Source organism: Oncorhynchus kisutch, unplaced genomic scaffold (assembly GCF_002021735.2).
Source record: "Oncorhynchus kisutch isolate 150728-3 unplaced genomic scaffold, Okis_V2 scaffold1524, whole genome shotgun sequence".
NCBI classification, from domain to species: domain Eukaryota; kingdom Metazoa; phylum Chordata; class Actinopteri; order Salmoniformes; family Salmonidae; genus Oncorhynchus; species Oncorhynchus kisutch.
In genome coordinates this window covers 21,604-47,544 of record NW_022263469.1, presented here as the reverse complement: position 1 = coordinate 47,544, position 25,941 = coordinate 21,604, and the positions used below count along the sequence as shown (strand labels likewise).

The 25,941-nt window shown below is 46.1% G+C and overlaps 4 protein-coding genes across 9 annotated transcripts; 1 reads left to right on the top strand and 3 right to left on the bottom strand.

The window, feature by feature from the left end:
* The first annotated feature begins 320 nt into the window (after positions 1-320).
* LOC109880852 (lysine-rich nucleolar protein 1) lies at positions 321-5,437 on the top strand. Of its 2 annotated transcripts, none has more exons than XM_031818625.1 (7): positions 321-683; positions 1,000-1,080; positions 1,328-1,396; positions 1,666-2,780; positions 3,228-3,296; positions 4,341-4,418; positions 4,547-5,437. In XM_031818625.1, the coding sequence occupies exons 4-7, from the start codon at positions 2,268-2,270 to the stop codon at positions 4,859-4,861; spliced, it is 975 nt and encodes a 324-aa protein (XP_031674485.1). In that variant the 5' UTR covers positions 321-683; positions 1,000-1,080; positions 1,328-1,396; positions 1,666-2,267; the 3' UTR covers positions 4,862-5,437. The 2 variants fall into 2 exon arrangements, with proteins under 2 accessions (XP_031674485.1, XP_031674486.1); XM_031818626.1 differs by having other exon boundaries at positions 379-683; positions 1,000-1,065.
* Positions 5,438-8,476: 3,039 nt separating this feature from the next.
* On the bottom strand, positions 8,477-14,642 carry LOC109880856 (exosome complex component CSL4-like). 2 transcript variants are annotated; one of them, XM_020473036.2, is made up of 8 exons: positions 14,511-14,639; positions 13,551-13,666; positions 12,582-12,656; positions 12,258-12,346; positions 11,820-11,853; positions 10,730-10,780; positions 10,363-10,447; positions 8,477-9,722 (listed from the first exon to the last, which is right to left on the bottom strand). In XM_020473036.2, exons 1-8 carry the CDS (start codon positions 14,536-14,538, stop codon positions 9,616-9,618), a joined length of 585 nt encoding a protein of 194 aa, XP_020328625.2. In that variant the 5' UTR covers positions 14,539-14,639; the 3' UTR covers positions 8,477-9,615. The 2 variants fall into 2 exon arrangements, with proteins under 2 accessions (XP_020328625.2, XP_031674484.1); XM_031818624.1 differs by lacking the exon at positions 8,477-9,722 and adding an exon at positions 9,932-10,220 and having other exon boundaries at positions 14,511-14,642.
* A 504-nt stretch (positions 14,643-15,146) lies between these two features.
* On the bottom strand, positions 15,147-17,945 carry LOC109880855 (phosphoglycerate mutase 1). The gene is made up of 4 exons (XM_020473035.2): positions 17,578-17,945; positions 16,743-17,017; positions 16,325-16,505; positions 15,147-16,045 (listed from the first exon to the last, which is right to left on the bottom strand). The coding sequence occupies exons 1-4, from the start codon at positions 17,714-17,716 to the stop codon at positions 15,876-15,878; spliced, it is 765 nt and encodes a 254-aa protein (XP_020328624.1). The 5' UTR covers positions 17,717-17,945; the 3' UTR covers positions 15,147-15,875.
* A 291-nt stretch (positions 17,946-18,236) lies between these two features.
* LOC116366525 (M-phase inducer phosphatase-like) lies at positions 18,237-25,623 on the bottom strand. 4 transcript variants are annotated; one of them, XM_031818620.1, is made up of 12 exons: positions 25,232-25,623; positions 24,852-25,033; positions 24,516-24,637; positions 24,081-24,123; positions 23,766-23,799; positions 23,467-23,625; positions 23,174-23,281; positions 22,940-23,002; positions 22,493-22,636; positions 20,490-20,782; positions 20,214-20,331; positions 18,237-18,520 (listed from the first exon to the last, which is right to left on the bottom strand). In XM_031818620.1, the coding sequence occupies exons 1-12, from the start codon at positions 25,289-25,291 to the stop codon at positions 18,395-18,397; spliced, it is 1,452 nt and encodes a 483-aa protein (XP_031674480.1). In that variant the 5' UTR covers positions 25,292-25,623; the 3' UTR covers positions 18,237-18,394. The 4 variants fall into 4 exon arrangements, with proteins under 4 accessions (XP_031674480.1, XP_031674482.1, XP_031674481.1 ...); XM_031818622.1 differs by having other exon boundaries at positions 24,852-25,028; positions 25,232-25,621; XM_031818621.1 differs by having other exon boundaries at positions 22,493-22,591; positions 25,232-25,618.
* Positions 25,624-25,941: the final 318 nt, after the last annotated feature.

The following is a 25,941-nucleotide window of genomic DNA, read 5'->3' as shown; positions in this document are numbered from 1 at the left end:
TATAGAGGTAGATATGTATAGGGGTAAACATACTATATACAGGGTCAGTACCATATTATAATGTACAGGGATACTGGATCTATAGAGGTAGATATGTATAGGGGTAAACATACTATATACAGGGTCAGTACCATATTATAATGTACAGGGATACTGGATCTATAGAGGTAGATATGTAGAGGGGTAATGTGACTAGGTGTCAGGATATATGACCAACAGAACAGCAACAGTGTATATGATGATGATTTTATATGAGTCGGTGTGCGTGTGTGTAGAGTCAGTATAAATGTATGTTGTGTGTGATCAAATTATGGAGTGAGTGTTTGCCCACACTGCATAGCCGCATCCCACATGGGAACTCCGGTCAAAAGTAGTGGAGCAATAAGCACATGGGCTTTTCAGAGCTCTGCAGCTTGATTGGATATGTTTTGTTGTTCTGCACGTTTTTGAGAGAGAGAACCACACACACACACAGCATATGAGAGAGCGAGAAAGATAAATACAAATACGAGGTGTAAAGAAGGGAGAGAATCAGGAGATAGGAGAGGAACAGAAGGAGCGTGCCGTTGAGCTTTGTTGCTATAGACACACGAGGACGATTACTAGAAGAGAATCTGACAGTATTTCCGGGTCAAGGAGCAGTGCAGCACTGGTGTACACACGTTTCTACGTGAGTCTTAAAAGTAAGTCAACTTTAATGCCGTTATTTGTAAATATGAAATGATGAAGCGTTCAGGTAGTCTTCCAGCGAATTGCTGTGTTTAGTTGCAAAGTGTTTTATCACCGGTGACGGGTTATTTGGCCAGCTAACATGGCAAGCTAGCTAACCCTAACACCCCATGCACACATTCAATCGATGCTGCTTGCTAGCATAACTTGACTTACACTGATCAAGCTGTTTTGTAAACTACATCATAACCAAGGCAAATAGACTGGTAAATGTTATTGTTTTGTATAACTTACCTGCGTTAACTGAACTGGCTGTGTTTCATTCTGCAGACGGCTTTTCATGACGAAGTGGTTTTCGTGTCCGAGAAGACAGGAAGATACAACACCGTGGAAAAGGTCTTTATTGATCAGGTAGCTAACGTTAGATGAGATCACCATAAAATAAATCACTATCAATTTATCAAATCACATAAACAACAATCATTATCAATTGATCACCAGTCAGTGTATGTGAATCACTGATTTTAATACCCCTTCCTCCACGTGTGCTGGGATTGGCTGCCAATTTGGATAGACAACCTATGAAACATAGTACTTTAGCCAACATATATTGTAAAAGTTTACTGTTAGTTTTTAATCCAGGCTTTATCCCCTTTAGGCTCAACGTCTGGCCCTACAGAGGGAGATAGACAAGGAGTCCCAGTCCACGGTTTCAGTCAGATCGCTGGTTTGTATCTGGTTCTGTGTTGCTCTCCAAAATGACACTGACTGCATCCCAAATGCCACCATATCCCCTATTTAGTGCACCACCTTTGAACCAGGACACATTGGGTCAGAAGAAGTGCACTATATAGAAAATAGGGTTCAATTTAGGACACACACGGTCAATATCAATATTGTGTCCATTTTAAACCGAAAATGCATTCTCTACAATGTCCTTGGAAGTGACTGCTTCTTTCAAACAGATCCGTATTGTGGGATGTTTATTTTTCTCAGATGGTCCAAGCCGACACAGGCAACAGGAACGTTACCATGAAGAAGACGAACAAGAAGAGTGGGAAGGACACCCATGCTGAGGATGAGATCTCAGAAAACACTTCCATAAACCAGGGGAATAGCGAAGGAGTGAAGAAGAAGAAGACGAAAGTAAAGACTCTGGTAGAAGAGCAGATTTCATCCAATGGGGAATGGGGGAATACGGAAGGAGAGCAGGAGAAACAGAAAGGAAAGAAGAAGAAGTTGTCGTCTGAGACTGACACCAACGGTGAGGAAGTCATGACTAATGGAAATGACGGAGGAGGGTGCGGCCAGGAGAAGAAGAAGCAGAAAGGTGTTAACACTGTTAAAACGGAGCTACAGACAGAACACAGTGGATTAAAGGATGAGAAAGGAGTAGTGGAAAATGGGCAGAAGCTGAAAAAAAGAAGCTCTCTCAGGCAGAAGAGACAGAGATCGGTGTTGTCAAGGTAGAGGAAGGAGAGGTGATAGAAATAAAGAAAGGCAAGAAAAAGAAGGGAAAAACAGAGGAAGAAAAGAAAGTGAAAAAGATCCCTAAAGCTGCTGAACCAACAGAGAGTCAGGAGGAGGAAGAGGGGGAGATGAAGAAGAAAAAGAAGGGTAAGAAGAGAGCAGTCGCTGAGAAAGGAGAGACTAAAGAGAGAGAGTGTGGAGAGGCAGAGAAAGAAGTGGTAGTAAAGAAGAAGAAGAAGGGAGCTGAGGCTACAGTAGTAGTACAGCAGGAGGAACAGAATAACACCAAAAAGAAGAAGAATAAACCCAAGTCCTCCAGCAGCGCTGCAGACACCACCATGGAGACGGAGAGAAAGGAGGAGGGCAAGAAGAAGAAGAGAAAGGCCTCTGCACTAACAGAGGAGGAGGATGTGTTGGTGGTGGACAAACGGAAGCCCAAACATATGAAAAGGGTGGACATGACAGGAGTAGTGGAACAGGTGGAGGTCGGAGAGAGCGAGGGAAGGAAAAAGAAGGTGAAGAAGAGCTCTGAGGTAGAGACAGAAATGGAGGACAGCACCCCTCACCAGAAAGGGAAGAAGGTTATGACAAAGGGGAAAAAGAAGATAAAGGTGGAGAGCTGCGACCCTGAATACCAGGAGGTGAGTTAAAGGGGTCAAGGGTCAGAGGTGAAGAGGTTATCAAATCATGGGTCTCCTTCAGCAGGGTACACCGTTGTGGAACGTTCAGGTAGACATATATGATGTAGAACAAACATGTCTCTCTGACATGTAGAATGAGGAATCATGTCGGCTCTATTCCTGACATTTCTATCTGAAATGGTCAACAATGTTTGCCTCTGGAAGGTGGCCCTGATTCTAGAGCCATTTGAAAGGTCCTTGTTGAAAGCATTGTAAAAACCAATGCTCTGACCCGCACCCAGAATGCTGGAGGTGCCGACTAACAGAATAGTTAACTGTTAAATGAATATATGGATGAATGGATAAAAGTGTTGACTTTCTTACTTAATTGTTTCTACTTAAAGGTATTAAAACGCTGACAGTATCAGTCTGTAGTTGTCTGATATGTTGTTTTGCTCCAACCCCCAGAGGGACCAGACGGATGTGGTTTTCCTGTCAGAGACCAGGGGAAACGCCTTCGAGATCAATATTGATCAGGTAGATCGCTAACGACCCATTAGATCTATTTGGATCCTGTGAATCCCACTTGCCAGTCAGTCCACCAATCCAACTCTGTCACTGTGAGAAAGAGAAATGTAATTTCTTCCTGGTCTGAATTAAACATTGTATATTGATTATGTAACTATTTATGAATAAATTATGAATGCATTATATTATGCAAATGCTTATTAGTGAATGCTGTTGTTTGACTGTAGCATTGTGTTTAATCAATGACATGTTGGACACACACCAACCAATATAAATGCTCTATACTGATTAAGTAATACCCTGTAATAATATACATGGCGCTAGAAGCATCCGAGGACTTTAAGCTGGACTGTGTGTGGCGCTGGCTCCAGAGTAGTGCCTGGTCTGTGTCAGGGATACTCCCAAGTGATTGCAAAGTGATTCTGCTGTTTTTCCAATAATCAGATCTTTTGCCAATAACTGGTCAAAAAATCAAATGGGCAGCCATTGAAGCACACGTGGATTTGAGTATTTTTATTTTTTAGACTAGGAGTACAGTAAATAGAATCACCAACCACATGGACTATAGAGTATATGTTGTGTACTATGTAACATGGACTATAGAGTATATGTTGTGTACTATATAACATGGACTATAGAGTATATGTTGTGTACTATGTAACATGGACTATAGAGTATATGTTGTGTACTATATAACATGGACTATAGAGTATATGTTGTGTACTATGTAACATGGACTATAGAGTATATGTTGTGTACTATATAACATGGACTATAGAGTATATGTTGTGTACTATATAACATGGACTATAGAGTATATGTTGTGTACTATATAACATGGACTATAGAGTATATGTTGTGTACTATATAACATGGACTATAGAGTATATGTTGTGTACTATATAACATGGACTATAGAGTATATGTTGTGTACTATATAACATGGACTATAGAGTATATGTTGTGTACTATATAACATGGACTATAGAGTATATGTTGTGTACTATATAACATGGCCTTCATATAAAACGATGGTCCTATTACATTCCATAGGGGAGACGCCTGGCCCTGCAGAATGAGATCGACCAGAAGTCCAATCCAGTCCAACTCAAAGCAGCACCGGTACCATCGGTCAGTACTCTTATGATGTCAGGACACCAAGGTGTACCCCAAATTTGGGGTCACATACCAACTCTTCTCTGAAAAAAATCATTTTGTCGAATATAAATATTACAAACCGTGTTCTTCTTCTCTTCCAGGGTTTGGGCCAGTGGGGCACTGCCCAGTTTGACAGTTCCGACCAACATAGTAAGTTCCTGCGGTTGATGGGCGGCTTAAAGAAGAGCTGGCAGCCAATAGCAGCGAGCGGTGCGACGGGAGGGCGGGCCAACATGGCGCTGACTAAAGACGGACAGCAGAGTTTGCAGCAAGGCCTACTGGGGGAGTTTGAGCGTGCTCAGTCGCGCCGCATGGACTTCACGGGAAGGGGGGCGGGACTTGGGTTCTCGGCGCCGTCCAATAAGAAGTTCTCAATTGACATCAACACAACCCGATCGGTGCGCTTCGATGACTGAGTCGGGACGGACCCTTGAGTGCGTGTCTAGCATCCAAAATGGATTTGGATGAGTGTGTGTGTACCTTTTCTCTTGCAGGGTCTTGGGAGTGTCTGTCGGTGAATGTGGTGTGTATGAATGTATATACGGTACCAGTCAGAAGTTTGGACACACTTACTCATTACAGGGTTTTTCTTTATTTTTACTATTTTCTACATTGTAGAATAATAGTGAAGACATCAAAACTATGAAATAACACATATGGAATCATGTAGTAACCAAAAAATCTAAATATATTTTATATTTGAGATTCAAAGTAGACACCCTTTGCCTTGATGACAACTTTGCACACTCTTGGCAAATATTTTAATTTGATATTTAGACTTTTTTTGGTTACTACATGATTTCATATGTGTTATTTCATAGTTTTGATGTCTTCGCTATCATTCTACAATGTAGGAAACAGTCAAAATAAAGAACTCCTGAAATGAGGTGTGTCCAAACTTTTGACTGGTAACAAAAATATAAATGCAACAATTTATGATTTTAACAAGTTACAGTTATAAAGAAATCAAAAATAAATCCATTAGGCCTTAATCTATAGATCTCACATGACTGGGCAGGGTGCAGCCATGGATGGGCCTGTGAGGACATTAGGCCCTAATCTATAGATCTCACATGACTGGGCAGGGTGCAGCCATGGATGGGCCTGTGAGGACATTAGGCCTTAATCTATAGATCACACATGACTGGGCAGGGTGTAGCCATGGATGGGCCTGTGAGGACATTAGGCCCTAATCTATAGATCTCACATGACTGGGCAGGGTGCAGCCATGGATGGGCCTGTGAGGACATTAGGCCCTAATCTATAGATCTCACATGACTGGGCAGGGTGCAGCCATGGATGGGCCTGTGAGGACATTAGGCCCTAATCTATAGATCTCACATGACTGGGCAGGGTGCAGCCATGGATGGGCCTGTGAGGACATTAGGCCCTAATCTATAGATCTCACATGACTGGGCAGGGTGCAGCCATGGATGGGCCTGTGAGGACATTATGCCCTAATCTATAGATCTCACATGACTGGGCAGGGTGCAGCCATGGATGGGCCTGTGAGGACATTAGGCCCTAATCTATAGATCTCACATGACTGGGCAGGGTGCAGCCATGGATGGGCCTGTGAGGACATTAGGCCCTAATCTATAGATCTCACATGACTGGGCAGGGTGCAGCCATGGATGGGCCTGTGAGGACATTAGGCCCTAATCTATAGATCTCACATGACTGGGCAGGGTGCAGCCATGGATGGGCCTGTGAGGACATTAGGCCCTAATCTATAGATTTCACATGACTGGGCAGGGTGCAGCCATGGATGGGCCTGTGAGGACATTAGGCCTTAATCTATAGATCTCACATGACTGGGCAGGGTGCAGCCATGGATGGGCCTGTGAGGACATTAGGCCCTAATCTATAGATCTCACATGACTGGGCAGGGTGCAGCCATGGATGGGCCTGTGAGGACATTAGGCCCTAATCTATAGATCTCACATGACTGGGCAGGGTGCAGCCATGGATGGGCCTGTGAGGACATTAGGCCCTAATCTATAGATCTCACATGACTGGGCAGGGTGCAGCCATGGATGGGCCTGTGAGGGCATTAGGCCCTAATCTATAGATCTCACATGACTGGGCAGGGTGCAGCCATGGATGGGCCTGTGAGGGCATTAGGCCCTAATCTATAGATCTCACATGACTGGGCAGGGTGCAGCCATGGATGGGCCTGTGAGGACATTAGGCCCTAATCTATAGATCTCACATGACTGGGCAGGGTGCAGCCATGGATGGGCCTGTGAGGACATTAGGCCTTAATCTATAGATCTCACATGACTGGGCAGGGTGCAGCCATGGATGGGCCTGTGAGGACATTAGGCCCTAATCTATAGATCTCACATGACTGGGCAGGGTGCAGCCATGGATGGGCCTGTGAGGACATTAGGCCCTAATCTATAGATCTCACATGACTGGGCAGGGTGCAGCCATGGATGGGCCTGTGAGGACATTAGGCCCTAATCTATAGATCTCACATGACTGGGCAGGGTGCAGCCATGGATGGGCCTGTGAGGACATTAGGCCCTAATCTATAGATCTCACATGACTGGGCAGGGTGCAGCCATGGATGGGCCTGTGAGGACATTAGGCCCTAATCTATAGATCTCACATGACTGGGCAGGGTACAGCCATGGATGGGCCTGTGAGGACATTAGGCCCTAATCTATAGATCTCACATGACTGGGCAGGGTGCAGCCATGGATGGGCCTGTGAGGACATTAGGCCCTAATCTATAGATCTCACATGACTGGGCAGGGTGCAGCCATGGATGGGCCTGTGAGGGCATAGGCCCACCCACTGGGGAGCCAGATCCAGCCAATCAGAAAAGGCTTTTCCCCCACAAAAAGGTTTTATTACACAGAAATACTCAGTTTTATCAGCTGTCCGGGTGGATGGTCTCAGACGATCCCGCAGATGAAGAAGACTGAACGTTGAGGTCCTGGGCTGGCTTGGTTACACGAGGTCTGTGGTTGTGAGGCCGTTTGGACGTGCTGCTAAATTTCCGAAAATGACATTGGAGGCGGCTTATGGTAGAGAAATGAACATTAATCTTTGGCAACAGCTCTGGTGGACATTCCTGCAGTCAGGATGCCAATTGCACACTCCCTCAGAACTTCATCTGTGGAGTGGCCTTTTGTCCCCAGCACAAGGTGCACCTGTGTAATGATCATGTGGTTTAAACCGCTTCTTGATATGCCACACCTGTCAGGTGGATGGATTATCTTGGCAGAGGAGAAATGCTCACTAACATGGATGTAAACGTATGTGTGCACAATGAGAGAAATAACATGTGTGTGTATATGGAACATTTCTGGGATCTTTTATTTCAGCTCATGAAACATGGGACCAACACATTCATATTGTTCAGTGTATAGGAGTACTGTGTGACATAAAGCTGCTGACATTGAACTGAAAGCTGCACCTATCCACCTGTGGTATCAATGAGAGCAGAACTGTGTGTGTTTCTGCCTTCTGACTGGTCCAGTATGTGACCAGTATGTGATGCCTGAATGGCACCCTGAATAGTACATTACTTTTGACCAGTGGGCCCTGTAGTGCACTACTTTTGACCAGCGGCCCTGTAGTGCACTACTTTTGACCAGCGGCCCTGTAGTGCACTACTTTTGACCAGCGGCCCTGTAGTGCACTACCCTTGACCAGCGGCTGTATGATATGAGAAGGTTGTTAACGTCCTGAATGGCACCCTGCATAGTACATTACTTTTGACCAGTGGGCCCTGTAGTGCACTACTTTTGACCAGCGGCCCTGAAGTGCACTATATAGGTAATAGTCTAGTACGGTCAACTAATGCCTTAACTGAACATGACATGATAAAAACTGGCAGTGGATAAGCTGTCAATTAGACACATTTAAACAGCATAGAATTGTTTACACACAGTCAACAAGTGGACATGATGAATGATGGTCAGTTGGGGCTCTCTTATATAAAGGATTTCATTTTTTTTAAAGACCTCTTTAAAATGAACCGTTCTGATAACAGGTAAATAAGTAACATTGGAACAGGGTGAGTAGTTCATACACGATACACTTTATTTGACTCCTAAAAACACATGTGCCTCTGCTGACAAGTACAGGAAGAAATGAGAGACGAAGACACATTAAGTATTGTTTTGAAACGACAGAAGAAACAACTCTTGGAGAGAACCAACTAGACATCTCCGTTTCTCTGACTTGGTGCAGAAAGGTCCTCGTGGTCGTATGAGTCTAACGGTGCCGCCACAAAACGACACTTTCAATTCCAGCTCTTCGCTTCAACATCCCAACTGTTAGCCGTCTAAGGTCCAATCCCAAATCAAGCCCTACTCACTATAGTGTAGGGTTTAAGGGTCGAATTGGGCCTGTCTGTACTGGTGACTGTCACCCCAGGGCTGTGGACTGATTCTATACCCCCCCCCCCAAAAAAAAGTGCACTCATTCACTACCCCTCATGGATTTAAAAGGAAAGGACTGGTGGAAGAGAGATGCTAGTAAATCCATGGGGGATACATGAGAGCACAGTTCAGGGAGAAGGGTATTGGATCAGAAGGTGACCCCGGATGTTATTCATTCCTGCTTCTAAAGGGCTAGTATTGTAGCCCAGTAGATTCCTCCCTCTACAACCTTACAGCAAGGCAGCATTTCTCTCTCACCTGGTTCTACAAGGCTACAGTAGAGGTGCAGGCTTTTATTCCAGCCCAGCACTAACGAGACTGAGTCAGCCAATCAAGGCCCCAGTGATCAGTTGAATCAGGTGTCCTAGTGCTGGGTTGGAACAAAATCCTGCACCTCTACTGTAGCCCTCCAGAACCCAGAGGGAAAAAAATGCTGCTTTGCTGTAGGTTGTAGGAGGAGGAATCTACTGTTGAGGTATCCCCCCTGAACATATGGCTCTGTGTGTGTGTCGAGGTATCCCCCCTGAAAATAAGGCTCTCTGTGTGTGTGTGTGTGTCAGGTCAATGACCCGTGTACTAAATAAGCATGTCCAAGCATCTGTACATGACCTCTAAAATATTTTGGTCCTTTGTACACACAATGCATCGTTCACAATCCAAGTGTGAGTGTGTTTGTCTCTCTATCAGAGATAGGGAAGCTGTGTGTTCCTTGAGGAAGGGAAAGGGGTCCCTGCTGGAGAGGTGAGGGGTGCACGCCGCCCACTGGTCCCTGCTCAGGCCTGCAGATACTCAGGTTGCACCCTGGCCACCTTGCGGAACTCTTTGGCGTGCGTCCGTGGGCACTGCATCTCACACCAGCTGATAGGCACCATCTGGGCTCCTGAGAGGAAGGAAACAGAAATATACTACTGATAGGCACCATCTGGGCTCCTGAGAGGAAGGAAACAGAAATATACTACTGATAGGCACCATCTGGGCTCCTGAGAGGAGGGAAACAGAAATATACTACTGATAGACACCATCTGGGCTCCTGAGAGGAGAGAAACAGAAATATACTACTGATAGACACCATCTGGGCTCCTGAGAGGGAAACAGACATATACTACTGATAGACACCATCTGGGCTCCTGAGAGGAGGGAAACAGACATATACTACTGATAGACACCATCTGGGCTCCTGAGAGGAGGGAAACAGACATATACTACTGATAGACACCATCTGGGCTCCTGAGAGGAGGGAAACAGAAATATACTACTGATAGACACCATCTGGGCTCCTGAGAAGAGGGAAACAGACATATACTACTGATAGACACCATCTGGGCTCCTGAGAGGAGGGGAAACAGAAATATACTACTGATAGACACCATCTGGGCTCCTGAGAGGGAAACAGAAATATACTACTTGACAAGTGTCAGTTGGTTTCAGTTAACCAAGGATTGTGTTAAGGAGGGTAACCTAGGGTTAAAGACAGCCCTAGGCTAAGAACAGCAGTGTTGTTGTCATGTGACCAGTCTCACCTGCTTCACTGTGGGCTACCACCACCCCCAGCTCGTTCTCTGCTGTGGTCAACAGGTAGTTGGACTGGACGTCTCCCAGGGAGATCTGGGGGTCAGGAGGTTAAAGGGCAACACTTGGAAAGGCACAGAATCAGTCATCTTGATCACATAATGAGTAGTTATTTGGGATGCAAGGTGATTCATAGATCAGTGGTTTTGTGCGTTCTGTCTGGCTGATCTCGAACATTCACAATTTAACATTTAAGCAATATGGTGAAAGCTACACTGCACTAAGGGAATAGAACCAGCCCAATATCAGTCACTGGTTGTCTGTCCCTGTGTTACTACCTAGTTACTGAACTGGAAAGACTGTAAAATGGAAGGATACGACTTTAGCCAGGACGATGTCTCCAGGACGGAAGCTTTTATATGTCTCCACCTGCAAGAGGTCAAAGGTTATAGTGGTTCCCAGTCTATTACAATTAAAAAATGAGCTAAGACGGTATGACGCCATGCTATACAGTAACAGACGGTATGACGTCATGACAAACAGTAACAGACGGTATGACGTCATGACAAACAGTAACAGACGGTGTGACGTCATGACAAACAGCAACAGACGGTATGACAAACAGTAACAGACGGTATGACGTCATGATAAACAGTAACAGACGGTATGACGCCATGATAAACAATAACAGACGGTATGACGCCATGATAAACAATAACAGACGGTATGACGTCATGACAAACAGTAACAGACGGTATGACGTCATGACAAACAGCAGACGGTATGACGTCATGACAAACAGCAGACGGTATGACGTCATGACAAACAGCAGACGGTATGACGTCATGACAAACAGTAACAGACGGTATGACAAACAGTAACAGACGGTATGACAAACAGTAACAGACGGTATGACAAACAGTAACAGACGGTATGACGTCATGATAAACAGTAACAGACGGTATGACGTCATGACAAACAATAACAGACGGTATGACGTCGTGACAAACAATAACAGACGGTATGACGTCGTGACAAACAGTAACAGACGGTATGACGTCATGACAAACAGCAGACGGTATGACGTCATGACAAACAGTAACAGACGGTATGACGTCATGACAAACAGTAACAGACGGTATGACGTCATGACAAACAGTAACAGACGGTATGACGTCATGACAAACAGCAGACGGTATGACGTCATGACAAACAGTAACAGACGGTATGACAAACAGTAACAGACGGTATGACGCCATGATAAACAATAACAGACGGTATGACGTCATGACAAACAATAACAGACGGTATGACGTCGTGACAAACAGTAACAGACGGTATGACGTCATGACAAACAGTAACAGGCGGTATGACATCATGATTAACAGTAACAGAAGGGTCTATATGATACCAAACATGATATTTGGTGGTCAAACAGTGGGAATTTTAGATTGATTCAAAAACATACCCTGTCTTTTTCTGTTGCTCGTACATCTTCTTTCCTGTGTATATTAGTGTAGTAAACAGTAGATTAGTTTTGAAGGTTATGGCATCCTGTTCCCCATATAGTCCCAAATGGCATCCTATTCCCTATATATAGTCCCAAATGGCATCCTATTCCCTATATATAGTCCCAAATGGCATCCTATTCCCTATATATAGTCCCAAATGGCATCCTATTCCCTATATATAGTCCCAAATGGCATCCAATTCCCTATATATAGTCCCAAATGGCATCCAATTCCCTATATATAGTCCCAAATGGCATCCTATTTAGTGTACTACTTGTGACCAGAGCCCATAGGTTGCCATCTGGACCCCAGACAAAAGTAGTGCACTGAATAGGGACTAGAGTGGCATTTGGGACACTCCATGAGAATAACAGTAATAAGACAATCCCTGTTACCTGATGGTTCCTCTAAAACGGTCCTTCAGTGGTGTGGAACCAACGTAGAGGATGTGGACCTTGGCAAACCTGGGGTTGATACTGGTCACCTGGACAGGAAGGGAGACCGATCAGGGCGGTTATCAATGAGGTTAAACACACACACACCTATTGTTGAGAGCTTGGATCAGTGACAAGAGCACCTCATCTATCAAGCCTCAAAAGTATTCTGTCCGGTTTAATCCAGGTGATGTGGTGCTAAAAAGCTGTGCACGTGGGTCTACAACAACTACCAGGGTGTACAAGAAGTTGACACGGGCACGTCAAGAGCTCTCCAAACCTCACCTTACAGGTCACTATGGCTCCTACATCTGGTAGTAGCTGAGCCTCGGTTTCTCTCACCACCGAGATGACTGGTAGCTGCAGACACACACACACACACACACACACACACACACACACACACACACGACTGAAGTGTCAATGTAAAGACAAGGAAGGATTAAGGTGTGAACATGTTACATTTCGTTCCCACAACACTGCATAATTCCTCAGGGGTTCCAAGTGAACAAACCTGGAGTGGTTTCTCTACTTCCAGGAATGTTACACAATAAATAACCATTGACATGAGTCCCACACCCAAACCCAGCCCCAACTGCTTTCCCCCATGCCAATAAACCAGCCACTCCCCTGTAATCCCCTCCTCCTCCTTTCACCTCCTCTCATCGTCCCTCCCCGTCACACTTCTGATCACACCTCATAAATCACATCTCATTTTAAAGCAGACACTCTTATCCAGAGCAATTTCCAGTCAGTTTTTTCCAACTAAGGTAGGTGATCCCGTGCAGCTCAGTTGGTAGAGCATGGTGCTTGGAACGCCTGGGTTGTGGGTTTGATTTCCACGAGGGACCAATATCAAAACGGATGCACTCAAGTCGCTCTGGAGAAGTGTGTTAAATTAGTCAAATTATTTAAAAAATGTAAGACAACCACATATCACAGTCACAAGAAGTAAAACCCCTCAATAAAGCAGCTATAATCAGCACTAGTCAGAAAAGACAAGTGTTGTTAGTGCTTAAAAGACCAGCGCAACAGGGGTGTGTTCATTAGTGGCAGACTGTAGCAAAATGTTTGGCTGTTTAGTGTTTACTCTAGGAAACAAACGGAATGGGGAGGAAACTACCTGAATTTGTCCAATAGAAACTTGTTTTTTATGCAAAGGGTTTTTTAAGTAAATATTTAGCAAGAGACCAAATGTTTTGTGTTCTGTGACTAATGAATACACCCTGGTACACCCTGCTGTCCCCATCTCACCTCCTCTCCTTCGTTCTTCCTGAGTACGTAGCCTGCTAGCGAGGAGTATATGTAGCCGTGTCGTAGGTACACCCCAGTACCGGGCATACAGTCTTCTGTGCTGCATAGCCTATCACCTGCAGGGAGAGAGAGATGTATACACACACAGGGTGAGAAACATTTGAACTTTTCGCAGATATCCAGAGACTTACAGTCACTGCTTTCAACTAAGGTAGGTAAGACAACCACTATCATTACAAGTAAAGACAGACAGACATGTTTTGTGTAAACAGAGTCCTGTACTATCACATTTCCAATAGTAGAATATAATAATAGTCTGACAAAAACCATCAGAATCGCTAAATCACTCAAGAGTTTCTCGTCCCAGTTCCTGACAGACATATGCGTATATCAAACGACAATCAAAATAAATCACTGCCCTTATAATTGACATTTCACTGACATTTAGTCGACATGAGAAGTCCCCGGGGTTAATTCAACATTTGCACGTAGAGTCGATCAAAACAAGAGATGGAACGCTTGGAATTAGTGGGCTCCCCGTTCGCTCCTCCCCGAGGCGGTGGGCAGGGCACTTAAAAAATGTGATGTCTTCTAGGTACTTTTCAAGCCCAACATCGCTAGCTAGACCCCACAAGCTCGTAATTTAGCAAACGATGTCATGCCTTGTACCAAGTGACTATGCATTGCGTTTGTATTTCACATAATGTGGAATAAATACACTAGATTAGGTCACGCTAGTTAGCTAGAAAACAGTCAAAATAGACTGAGTTAGTTAGCTACCTAGCTAGGCTAGAACGTAAACGAGCATGTGGTGGCACAGCACGCATTTCCCGTGCTAGAAAGCTATAAATAGCAATATAACCTTCAAAAACACATTGCCTAACGTATTTGTCTAATGGTCTCAAATGTGAAAAGAATGCCATTATCAACTCATTTAAAAGTTTGTAATGTCAGACTCACCTGGAACACACAGCTTCATGGGCGACATGTTTCAAGAAGAGCAGAACGCAAGCCGATTGGATGTGACCTGGAGCTCAAGTCTTTGATGGAAAGGTTGGTCCGCCATCTTTGTTGTGGTTTTCCGGATGAAGTCAGTGTCCTGGTTCTGAGTGCATCAAGTCTAAAGCGACCTTCTCTCCGTTCCTTCACCTACACTCATTAGAACTCTCATTTAAGATGAGTGCAGACAGGGAATAAAGAACAAGAGATGTATCCAGTATCAATGGAAATGTTTTTGTTTTAGAGCAAATTAGAAAATAGTGCAGCCAGACATGTCAGACAGAAACGAACAGGCAAGAGGAGAGAGAACAGCTGCAGGGCTCACGTTTGTTGTAATTGCTCCAGAGCTTGACTTCTGCAGGAGCTGAGTACCAGCACCTACATTGTTCTACTGCCTGAGATCCTGTTCCTCTTATAGAATATTATCTCAAAGTATTGTGGAGCTCCTGCACCTAAATATAAACAGTACCAGCACCCAAAATGAGTACTGGCACCTATATCAGTCCAAGTCCAGCACTAAATTGCAGCATACATGTAATCAGCTCAACTCTGCCAAGTCAAGAAATATGCAGCTTGTGAAACAGACAAGGGACACAGTCATTTGACAGCTCATATTTATTCCACACAGAACACTAAGCACAGGTCAACAACATGGAATTATAATGAGTGGAAGGGGAATAGAACCTCTCCTGAATGAGGACGCCCATTTTACCCATTCTAATTCTATGGTCAGCAGTACAGTACAGAACAAGTCTGCCTGCCCCTTTTAACAATAACCATCAGAACCATGATAACATACTGTTGCCGTAGAGATACAACAATAACAATGAGATTCAATGTTTCCTTTTTCAAACGTTACCGTCAATGTTTACATACATGTTCACTCAGTGCAAAACTACATGGCAGTAGAAAGCACACTATCATTTTACATATTTAGATAAATACTATATATGATGGTCCTGATTCTGTGTTTTTGGATACTGTAAATACTCTATTAGCTGGTCCCTATCCTGTGTGTTTTTGGTCAACTCAAACAATCTTGATCAACTCATATTATGATGATCCGTACAATCCAGTATTACTGATTCCTATTGGCTGTGTAATACTGACATCTCAATGTGCAGGAAAAATATATGTGCAGGAAAACAAAGACCTATCAAATCCACCTATAGTGTGAGTGTGTGTGAGTGTGTATGTGTGTGTTATATACACATATCTGTCTATGTGTAAACATGATAATGTAATGTCACGCTGTGTGAGTGATTATTATCATTATAACGTGTCCTAGCCGCACCGACGCCTCCTGACCACGCGGGGGCGCTGTGTCTATTTCTTGGCCTTGCCCTGGGCAGCCACAGCCTCCATGGCCTTCTTCACTGTCTCCTCGTCTCCCAGGAACTGCATGGGCCCTACAGGCTTCAGGTTCTTGTCCAGTTCATACAGGATGGGGATCCCTGTAGGCAGGTTGAGCTCCATGATGGCCTCCTCTGACATACCTGGAGGTCAACAACAATAACAACAACAATCAGTAACATATACAACTAAACACTGGGAAGGTTCAACTCCATGATGGCCTCCTCTGACATACCTTGAGGTAAATAACAAGAACAAGTCAACAATAACAATCAGAAAAACAACAATATCAGTAACATATCATTACTCTGGCATGACCACTGGAACATGAGTAAGCATTGAGATGTAGGGAGGTTCTTTCTCCCTCCCTCCCTCCCTCCCTCTATCTATCCATCCCCACCCCACTGCCCCTAGTGACCTACCCTCCAGGTGCTTGACAATGCCTCTGAGACTGTTGCCGTGGGCGGCGATGAGAACCCTCTTCCCGTCCTTGATTTGGGGCACGATTTCATCGTTCCAGAAGGGCAGCGCCCGGGCAATAGTGTCCTTCAGGCTCTCACAGGACGGCAGCTGATCCCCCGTCAGGTCGCCATAGCGACGGTCCTGCAGGAAAGAGAATGTTAGTGCTGCAAAGTCAAACCCTGTTAGCCCAAGTCTGTATGGCTGACAACATGATGTCTAATCACAGAATATGAGTTCAGTGATGTTGTAGATGTGTGTATGCCTCTATGTGCATGCTTCTGTGTGCCTGCTTCTGTGTGTGTACCTCTGTGTGCGTACGTGCGTTCCTGTCTGTATCCGTATCCCCTGTGTGTGTATGTGTGTCCGCATCCCTCTCACCTGGCTTATGTTGTTGTAGAAGTTGTGCTCCTCCTCCATGGGAGGAGGCGGGGTGTCATAGCTCCTCCTCCAGATCTTAACCTGGGCCTCGCCGTGCTTCTCCGCTGTCTCTGCCTTGTTGAGCCCCGTCAGGCCTCCGTAGTGGCGCTCGTTGAGGCGCCAGGTGCGGTGGACAGGAAGCCACATCTGGTCGATCCCGTCCAGGACCAACCACAGAGTCCGGATGGCTCTCTTCAGGACTGAAGTGTAGCACACATCAAACTCATAGCCAGCATCTGAGGAGGAGAGAGAGAGAGAGAGAGAGAGAGTGGGTACATCTCAAGTGGTTTCCTCGTCTCCTTTCCTTCATCTGCACAGAGGTGAAAGAATTACAGGTTACAGTAAATAGCTGGTAGGCATCCACCACCACCATATTACTTATGCAGGTGAAGGAAAGGAGACAAGGAGAGGAGTCCACTTCAGACTATTGAGATGCACCCTTATTTCTTATTTTGGGGGCGAGTTGCTTTAGGCTATCCAGGCTAGGCTATAATGCTAGGCTATAAGCCAAACACAACCTCAATTTGACCAGCTACACTACAGAGAGAACAGACATGCTTTCAGGTTGTAGGGGCTGATAACTGTTCACATTATGCCACCGTCCCTCAAGTGATGGTTTAGATAATGCTGCAGTGACACAACTACCTGTTTCCTCAAGCCGCGCCTTGCGTAACGGGAATAGCCTGCCCTACGATCTGTCAGCAAAACTCTCTATGGCCCTCCATGCACCGTGTTAATCCTACGAGAGAACGAAAGAGAGATACATTATACTGTGTAACATTATAGACCGGGTCACCTTTTAGCGCCTGTCCTCCTCTCTTCGCCTCCTGCTCCCCGGTTTCACTGAGGTCTGCGTCGAACCATCCGCAGAAGCGGTTCTCCTGGTTCCAGCAGCTCTCTCCATGACGGATCAGAACCAACTTGTACGCAGCCATCTCGAATCCGTGACGTTTGAATCGACCTCCGCTGTATTTTCGGAAATTTAAGAGCAACAATCTTGTTGTCAAATGCGGAGAAAATCCCCGCAGTAGTGTCGTGGCTGATATGAAATGAGGATTCGGTTCGAGAGGTTACCTAGGCTGGCTGTTCTGTTGTGAACTTGAAAGCTCCTTCTGAATAATGCCGACAGACTTCCTGCCGCGCTAGACCAATCAGAAACCCTCTCGTGTGCGGTGCGGAGGAAACGAACGCGCAGTGGAGCACGTCAGCCAGTGATGTTCAGTGGATAGAAAGCACAGTAGCCTAGGCGACCATCGTATCACAGTGATGAAATTTTAGGCCTATGTTTGGTGTATGCGTAGTATTGAGATACTTTATGGGTAGCCTATTATTGTATTGCTTGTTTTATATGTATTATAGGCTACTAATATGCTGCCATATCTTCTTCTCTCTGTCCCTTGCATGAAAAAGGACGTTTATTATGTCACAATATAAGGCCATGATAATGACACACTCTTTTTGTATTGAAACAACTTTATTGATAACTCATTTCAAAAGAGATCTGCAACAACCACCTGATACCAATCTATCCAATCTGACAGCAGACTGTAAGGGTGGCAGTCACCATTGTGTAAAGAGAACCGTAGAAACTTGGTATGCAAGCAAGTGTCTAATCAGTGAGTCTTGTAGAGCGGCAGTCTCCTGTGGAGTCGTGACTTGGTCTTCCGTCTGAATCGTCCCAGCTGCTCTCTGTACTCCCTGTGGAGCATGGGAACATAGCCACGCGGCTCACACAGCTCCTAGAAAGGCAGATAAATAGACAGGCAGACAGACAGACAAACATATTGAAAGACAGGCAGACACAGACACAGACACAGACACAGACAGGCAGGCAGGCAGGCAGGCAGGCAGGGCAGGCAGGCAGGCAGGCAGGCAGGCAGGCAGGCCAGGCAGGCAGGCAGGCAGGCAGGCAGGCAGGCAGGCAGGCAGGCAGGCAGGCAGGCAGGCAGGCAGGCAGGCAGGCAGGCAGCAGGCAGGCAGGCAAGGCAGGCAGGCAGGCAGGCAGGCAGGCAGGCAGGCAAGGCAGGCAGGCAGGCAGGCAGGCAGGCAGGCAGGCAGGCAGGCAGGCAGGCAGGCAGGCAGGCAGGCAGGCCAGGCAGGCAGGCAGGCAGGCAGGCAGGCAGGCAGGAGGCAGGCAGGCAGGCAGGCAGGCAGGCCAGGCAGGCAGGCAGGCAGGCAGGCAGGCAGGCAGGCAGGCAGGCAGCAGGCAGGCAGGCAGGCAGGCAGGCAGGCAGGCAGGCAGGCAGGCAGGCAGGCAGGCAGGCAGGCAGGCAGGCAGGCAGGCAGGCAGGCAGCAGGCAGGCAGGCAGGCAGCAGGCAGGCAGGCAGGCAGGCAGGCAGGCAGGCAGGCAGGCAGGCAGGCAGGCCAGGCAGGCAGGCAGGCAGGCAGGCAGGCAGGCAGGCAGGCAGGCAGGCAGGCAGGCAGGCAGCAGGCAGGCAGGCAGGCAGGCAGGCAGGCAGGCAGGCAGGCAGGCAGGCAGGCAGGCAGGCAGGCAGGCAGGCAGGCAGGCGGCAGGCAGGCAGGCAGGCAGGCAGGCAGGCAGGCAGGCAGGCAGGCAGGCAGGCAGGCAGGCAGGCAGGCAGGCAGGCAGGCAGGCAGGCAGGCAGGCAGGCAGGCAGGCAGGCAGGCAGGCAGGCAGGCAGGCAGGCAGGCAGGCAGGCAGGCAGGCAGGCAGGCAGGCAGCAGGCCAGGCAGGCAGGCAGCAGGCACGGCAGGCAGGCAGGCAGGCAGGCAGGCAGGCAGGCAGGCAGGCAGGAGGCAGGCAGGCAGGCAGGCAGGCAGGCAGGCCAGGCAGGCAGGCAGGCAGGCAGGCAGGCAGGCAGGCCAGGCAGGCAGGCAGGAGGCAGGCCAGGCAGGCAGGCAGGCAGGCAGGCAGGCAGGCAGGCAGGCAGGCAGGCAGGCAGGCAGGCAGGCAGGCAGGCAGGCAGGCAGGCAGGCAGGCAGGCAGGCAGGCAGGCAGGGCCAGGCAGGCAGAAAGGGAAAATGCATTGTGTCAACAACACTCTGCGTTGTAACTAGAAACAATGCTCTTGTTTATTCAGAGAGTCAAGGGAAAATGAGAAATGCTTAAAAGAGAGTTTGTGATTCACTGCTCTGAGACATCGAATATGAAGAAGATACTGTTTCACTTCATAGTGATTTAGTACAATACCTCCAGCAACCTTGTCAATAGGTGAAGCTGTTGGACTGACAGGGATCCAGGCTCAAGTGTCAGTCGTAACTATCCCTCCCCCCTAAAATTTGCTACACTATTATAAGTAGGAAGTATACATTGATTATGAAGAAACTGTCCTATTACATCTCAGTTTAAGACATGCTTCATAATGTAGCGACTGGACAACCCTCTTGGCGTAACGCTGGTTAAGTTGTTGTAGTGACAGCGATCGGAGCTACCCCTGAATTCGCTACAATGATGTACTTAGGAACCGTACCGGGTAGCAGGAGTAGAAGTGTCTGTAGCCCCCCTCCAGCAGGTACAGCTCAGGGTAGAAGAGCAGAGGGTAGAGGGAGGCATGGAGCGCTCTGTCCAGCTCTCTCAGGTAATGACATCTACAGGAGAAAGGTGAGAACAGCCAGTATCAGGATCCAGAAGTTGTGTATGTTTGTGGGATGAGGGGGTGCATGCAGCGTGTGGGTGGGAATGTGTGTGTGTTTCTCTGTTTGTGTGTGTGTTTGTGTGCAGACGAGTGTGTGTGTTGTTCTCTTACAGCCGTGGGCCCCTCTCTGATGAGAACTCGCAGTGGAACACAATCAGTTTCCGTGGCGATGACCCCTCCATGGGTGACCCCTGTTCTGGTGGCGTGGTACCACTTCCGGGTGAATGTGACTGTGAGCTGGACCTCTGTAACACTCCACCCATGGAAGTATCACTGACGCCTGGATCTGGAGCCTGTCCAGGGGGGCTGGTGGGAGCTCTGCCCCAGGAGGAGAGCTGGTAGAGGGCAGGGAGCTGGAGTAAAGCCCCCTGGATCTGAGCCTCAGTGTGGAGGTTGTCTGCCCCCTATGGGACACATGGAGAACAACATAAATATATAAATGTATATATAGTACCAGTCAAAGGTTTGGACACATCTACTCATTCAAGGGTATTTCTTTATTTTTTAAATATATTCTACATTGCAGAATAATAGTGAAGACATCAAAACTATGAAATAACACATATGGAATCATGTAGTAACCAAAAAAGTATTAAACAAATCAAAATATATATTAGATTCTTCAAAGTAGCCACCCTTTGCCTTGATGATAGCTTTGCATACTCTTGGCATTCTCTCAACCAGCTTCACCTGGAATGCTTTTCCAACAGTCTTGAAGGAGTTCCCACAGCACTCCGTTACTCTCCTTTTTGGTCAAATAGCCCGTACACAGCTGGAGATGTGTTGGGTCATTGTACTGTTGAAAAACAAATGATAATCCATCCCACTAAGCGCAAACCAGATGGGATGGCGTATCACTGCAGAATGCTGTGGTAGCCATACTGGTTAAGTAAGTGTGCCTTGAATTCTAAATAAATCACAGAGAGTGTCACCAGCAAAGCACCCCCACACCATCACACCTCCTCCTCCATGCTTCACGGTGGGAACAACATGCGGAGATCATCCGTTCACCTACTCTGCGTCTCACAAAGACATGGCGGTTGGAACCAAAAATCTCAAATTTGGACTCATCAGATCAAAGGACAGATTTCCACCAGTCTAATTTCCATTACTTGTGTTTCTTGGGCCAAGAATGTCTCTTCTTATTTTTTGTGTCATTTATTTGGGCTGCAATTTCTGAGGCTGGTAACTCTAATGAATTTATCCTCTGCAGCAGAGGTAACTCTGGGTCTTCCTTTCCTGTGGCGGTCCTCATGAGAGCTAGTTTCATCATAGTGCTTCATGGTTTTTGAAACTGCACATGAAGAAACTTTCAAAGGTCTTGCAATTTCCCAGAATGACTGACCTTCATGTCTTAAAGTAATGATGGACTGTAATTTCTCTTTGCTTATTTGAGCTGCTCTTGCCATATTATGGACTTGGTCTTTTACCAAACAGGGCTATCTTCTGTATACCTTGTCACAACACAACACAACTGATTGGCTCAAACGCATTAAGAAGGAAAGAAATTCCACAAATTAACTTTGAACAAGGCACACTTGTTAATTGAAATTAAATACATTCCAGGTGACTACCTCATGAAGCTGGTTGAGAGAATGCCAATAGTGTGCAAAGCTGTCATCAAGGCAAAGGGTGGCTACTTTGAAGAATCTCAAATATAACATATATTTTGATTTGATTTGTTGAACACTTTTGGTTACTACATGATTCCATATGTGTTATTTCATAGTTTTGATGTCTTCACTATTATTCTACAATGTAGAAAATAGTCAAAATAAAGAAAAACCCTTGAATGTGTAGGTGTGTCCAAACGTTTGACTGGTACTATATATAATATATAATATATTTATAAATATAATATATTTATTATATATAATAATAATAAACCTTGACCATAATATGACCTACTGTATGGGCCTGCTCATCTGAGTCCTCTACATATATATATACAGTATGTGTGTGTAGAGGACTCAGATGAGCAGGCCTATACAGTAGGTTATAAGTTATCAGACCAGTCAGTCGGTAACTTATTATGTATAATAAAATACATTTCATCAATATTATAGTCAAGGTTTTGGTTTATTTCTCTATTTGGTTTACTCAAAAAACATCACCCTGATGTGTCCACCGTGGTACTCATAAGGGTAGCGACAGTCTATGATGAGGAAGTCTCCCACTGTACCGCTGTACTGTCCTCTTAGCAGAGACGCCACCTGCAGGCCATCAGGAGAAATGCACCTCCAGTTTACCACAGCAACCTGGCAACAGTACGAGCAGGAGACAACCCTCTAGATACCATCGCTAACAGGATGCTGAAGTCCAATAAGCAGTGTTGTAGTCCACATATGTATCTGATGTGGATATCCTGTATGATTATGATGAAGAGGATGAAGGAGAATATAGAGAGAACATAGAGAGTGGGAGTGGAGGAACAAGGGAAGGAAGGAAGGAAGGAAGGAAGGAAGGAAGGAAGGAAGGAAGGAAGGAAGGAAGGAAGGAAGGAAGGAAGGAAGGAAGGAGAGATGGAGAGATGGAGAGATGGAGGAAAGGAGAGGACTTACTGTTTGGGCTGAGACGCAGTGAAGATCCTGGTGTTCCACTCTCTCTACTGGTAACAGTAGTGGCTGTGGACACACACACACACACACACACACACATTAAACATATTGTTCTAGCACAGCACTAACACACCAGATTCAGCCAATCAAGGGCGTGTCCTAGCCTACTATCACCCAGCTGGGGGAAAAAAATCATTTTTTACAACGTTGTGAAAATGTTGATGTGAGGTTGCACACCTTGCTGTAATCTCCTGTCAGGGTGTGGTCCTCCATGGTAGAACCCAGGAGGCTACTGGGAGGGAAATGCCGCCTCCTGGCCCTGACCCGCCGTACAGAGAGCAATGCCTGATGAGATACATTGTTTTTAACCAGACTTCATGAAACTAATATGACACAAATGGGCCCCAGGTTTATAGGGGGATCCTATGTTTATCATTCTCTACCCTCCTCCCCGACGTGTGCACTTGTATGAAGGGGTGCAAACTTCAGGAAGCGGGGTAGAACATTGGAACACTGCAAATGGATCTCACCTCAACATCTGGCAGCTCCACGTCACCCTGACAGACACGCAAGGCTCCGCCTCCTGGCGGGGAACTCTGACCTTGACATCTGAGACCCCTGACCCCTTGGTCTGACCTCTGAACTGCAGCGCTGCAGAACCGGGTCGACAGCTTCACACGCAGACGCTTCTGGACAACCAGAACCAGAACATCACATGATGATGTTCCTGAATATAGTTAGAGCCCAGAGTTGTTCCAGTCAGGTCACTCTGTTCCAATTCCAGGACCTTATTGATTATTATTCCCTCAGTTTCTGTGTAAATACTCACCATTTTAGGAGCAGAACATGCAGGGGAGAGAAACCTATAAAGTAAATGGTACAATGATTGAAAATGTAATTCAGACAGCAGACAGGATGTGCTGAGGGAAGGATGGCTCCTAATAATGTCTGGAATGGAGTCAATGGAATGATATCAAACACATGGAAACTATGTGTTTGATGTGTTCCATACCATTCCATTCATTCTGTTCCAGCCATTACTATGAGCCGTCCTCCCCAATTAAGGGATCATCAGACGCCTGTTATTTGTAGGCACCTAATAATCACTTTGCAATTTTTGCTAATAGAATCCATGTGTCCTCACCTCTCTCCCCTTCTCCTGTTCCCGGAGTCTGTTAGGACATTACCTACATAGAGAGAATATTGTGGGAAAAAAATCTTTGAGAATAATTTATTTATCAAAAGGGAAGCTACACATGTAAATGATTCACAAACTGAAAAGTCATGCTCAACATAAGATATACAGAGATTTAAATTCTGGACAACCTGGATTTAAATCTCAATGTTTTTGTCCCAAATTGCACCCTATTCTCTATATAGTGCACTACCTTTGACAGGGGCCTACATAGGGCTCTAGTCAGAAGTAGTGCACTATGTCGGGAACAGTGTCCCATTTGGGATTGAACCAATAGTTCTGCGTCTGATGCACTCTAACTCTACCCAGCGTCATCAAGCCACGAGGAACCGCTAATCATTCATTTGTATATTTCCCCGTCTGTCATCCAGAGCTTGCCCAGACCTGTCGGCGTCTCATCTCCCTGGGGGGCAAGCCCTCTGCCACAAGTCGAACCCGGCGTGGGCCCAGGGGGACTGGGAGTCACTAGCTCCGGCGTCAGTCGCAGCTTTCTGCGTGGGGTGTCGCTGTGGAGTATGAAATTAAAGTTTGTTTTTTAACTAACAAAGATCAAAAGATGTTCAACTATATAACAACTGGACTTGATAGTCTCCAGTCGCTCTGTTACGCACAACGTCCCAAACTGCCCACATTGTATTACTTATATTATTCCACATCTCCTAGCCTACACATAGCTTTCTTTAGCTTTTAAGTAACCGTGATAACTGTGTGTGTACTCACGCGCCGTCGTGGCATCGGAGGCTCTTTAGACTGAAGGAGAGCTCGGATACAGGTGAGGGTCCGGTGCCCGGTGAAGGTGACAAGCTCCAAACGGTCTCGTTGTGTGAAAGACCCGGTAGTGCGTCTCCCGGAGAGATTTCATTCCCAAGTACATTGAATGTCTCCATTCCTCGTCGCCTATTCTATCATAAAACAAGACCAACGAATTATGGTTATTTAGAAGTAATCAAGATGTGCCTCAATTATGTTAAACGTCAAGCGTAAAACTACAATCATGCGTCAAATTAGAACCAGCGAACATACCTAAGTCTACACAATATGCATACTATCAAGATACACTATTTGTGAAAAGCTTTTCCAAAAGTGTTCCCAGGTCTCACCTGTGTGATGATGATTATGTTATGGGTCTCCATCCTACCATCACAGCAGAGCTGTTTCATTCAGCCCCTTCCCCGTGGCAACCGTGGTTGCTACAACAAGCCAGCTAGACCGGGCATGCATGGGGCACGTCCCCGCCACTCTCACCAACCAAGCGGCCCTGTTTATCTCTCATTTTTCCCAAAGTGTTTACTTGTTCACTACCCTTCACTGATTTGAAAGGAAATTACTAATACATATACTGTTGGTTTTGTTTAGCCTATACCCATACAGTCCTTTAATGAATACTTATAGAAACTCTCCGTCTATCCCATCCTCCACCAATTCAGTGCTTTTAGATTTGTGGGAAGTAGTGAACGAGTAGTGAACCTTTTCTACTTCAGTAGAAAGGAGATGGGACGCACACATAGCCGAGTCACCAACCCAAAACACTGACCGGCCAGGTGGCCACCCACGGTGACTGTGTTGGTGGTGGTTCGTTCCCGTGGTAACCTATCTGCGGGATGATGCGGCATTTGTTGTTATTATGAGGAGCTCCTTCACCTCATGGGGCATATTAAGTTACACAATAAATAAACAATAAAAAGTTACACAATTGCCTACAGGCTAAGTACGAAAAATTAATGTTGAGACTTCGATAATGTGGCCTATGTCCTTCACTGAATAGTAGGCTAAAGTTGGTGATATAAAGGTGTTTGGATGTATGAAGATA

What these genes read in the sequence shown, in the direction of transcription:
- LOC109880852 (XM_031818625.1), top strand. Translation starts at nt 2,268, where the DNA reads ATGAAGAAGAAAAAGAAGGGTAAGAAGAGAGCAGTCGCTGAGAAAGGA. An exon ending in TCGAGATCAATATTGATCAG is followed by an intron (nt 3,297 to 4,340) that starts GTAGATCGCTAA and finishes TACATTCCATAG; the next exon opens with GGGAGACGCCTGGCCCTGCA. An exon ending in AAGCAGCACCGGTACCATCG is followed by an intron (nt 4,419 to 4,546) that starts GTCAGTACTCTT and finishes CTTCTCTTCCAG; the next exon opens with GGTTTGGGCCAGTGGGGCAC.
- LOC109880856 (XM_031818624.1), bottom strand. Translation starts at nt 14,538, where the DNA reads ATGTCGCCCATGAAGCTGTGTGTTCCAG. An exon ending in CGTTTTAGAGGAACCATCAG is followed by an intron (nt 11,854 to 12,257) that starts GTAACAGGGATT and finishes TAATATACACAG; the next exon opens with GAAAGAAGATGTACGAGCAA. An exon ending in ACATCGTCCTGGCTAAAGTC is followed by an intron (nt 10,448 to 10,729) that starts GTATCCTTCCAT and finishes CCTGACCCCCAG; the next exon opens with ATCTCCCTGGGAGACGTCCA.
- LOC109880855 (XM_020473035.2), bottom strand. Translation starts at nt 17,716, where the DNA reads ATGGCTGCGTACAAGTTGGTTCTGATCCGTCATGGAGAGAGCTGCTGG. An exon ending in AGGAGGACAGGCGCTAAAAG is followed by an intron (nt 17,018 to 17,577) that starts GTGACCCGGTCT and finishes TCTCCTCCTCAG; the next exon opens with ATGCTGGCTATGAGTTTGAT. An exon ending in TCTACAACAACATAAGCCAG is followed by an intron (nt 16,506 to 16,742) that starts GTGAGAGGGATG and finishes TCTTTCCTGCAG; the next exon opens with GACCGTCGCTATGGCGACCT.
- LOC116366525 (XM_031818620.1), bottom strand. Translation starts at nt 25,291, where the DNA reads ATGAAACAGCTCTGCTGTGATGGTAGGATGGAGACCCATAACATAATC. An exon ending in TGACAGGAGATTACAGCAAG is followed by an intron (nt 23,003 to 23,173) that starts GTGTGCAACCTC and finishes GTGTGTCCACAG; the next exon opens with CCACTACTGTTACCAGTAGA. An exon ending in ACCACGGTGGACACATCAGG is followed by an intron (nt 20,783 to 22,492) that starts GTGATGTTTTTT and finishes TGTGTCCCATAG; the next exon opens with GGGGCAGACAACCTCCACAC.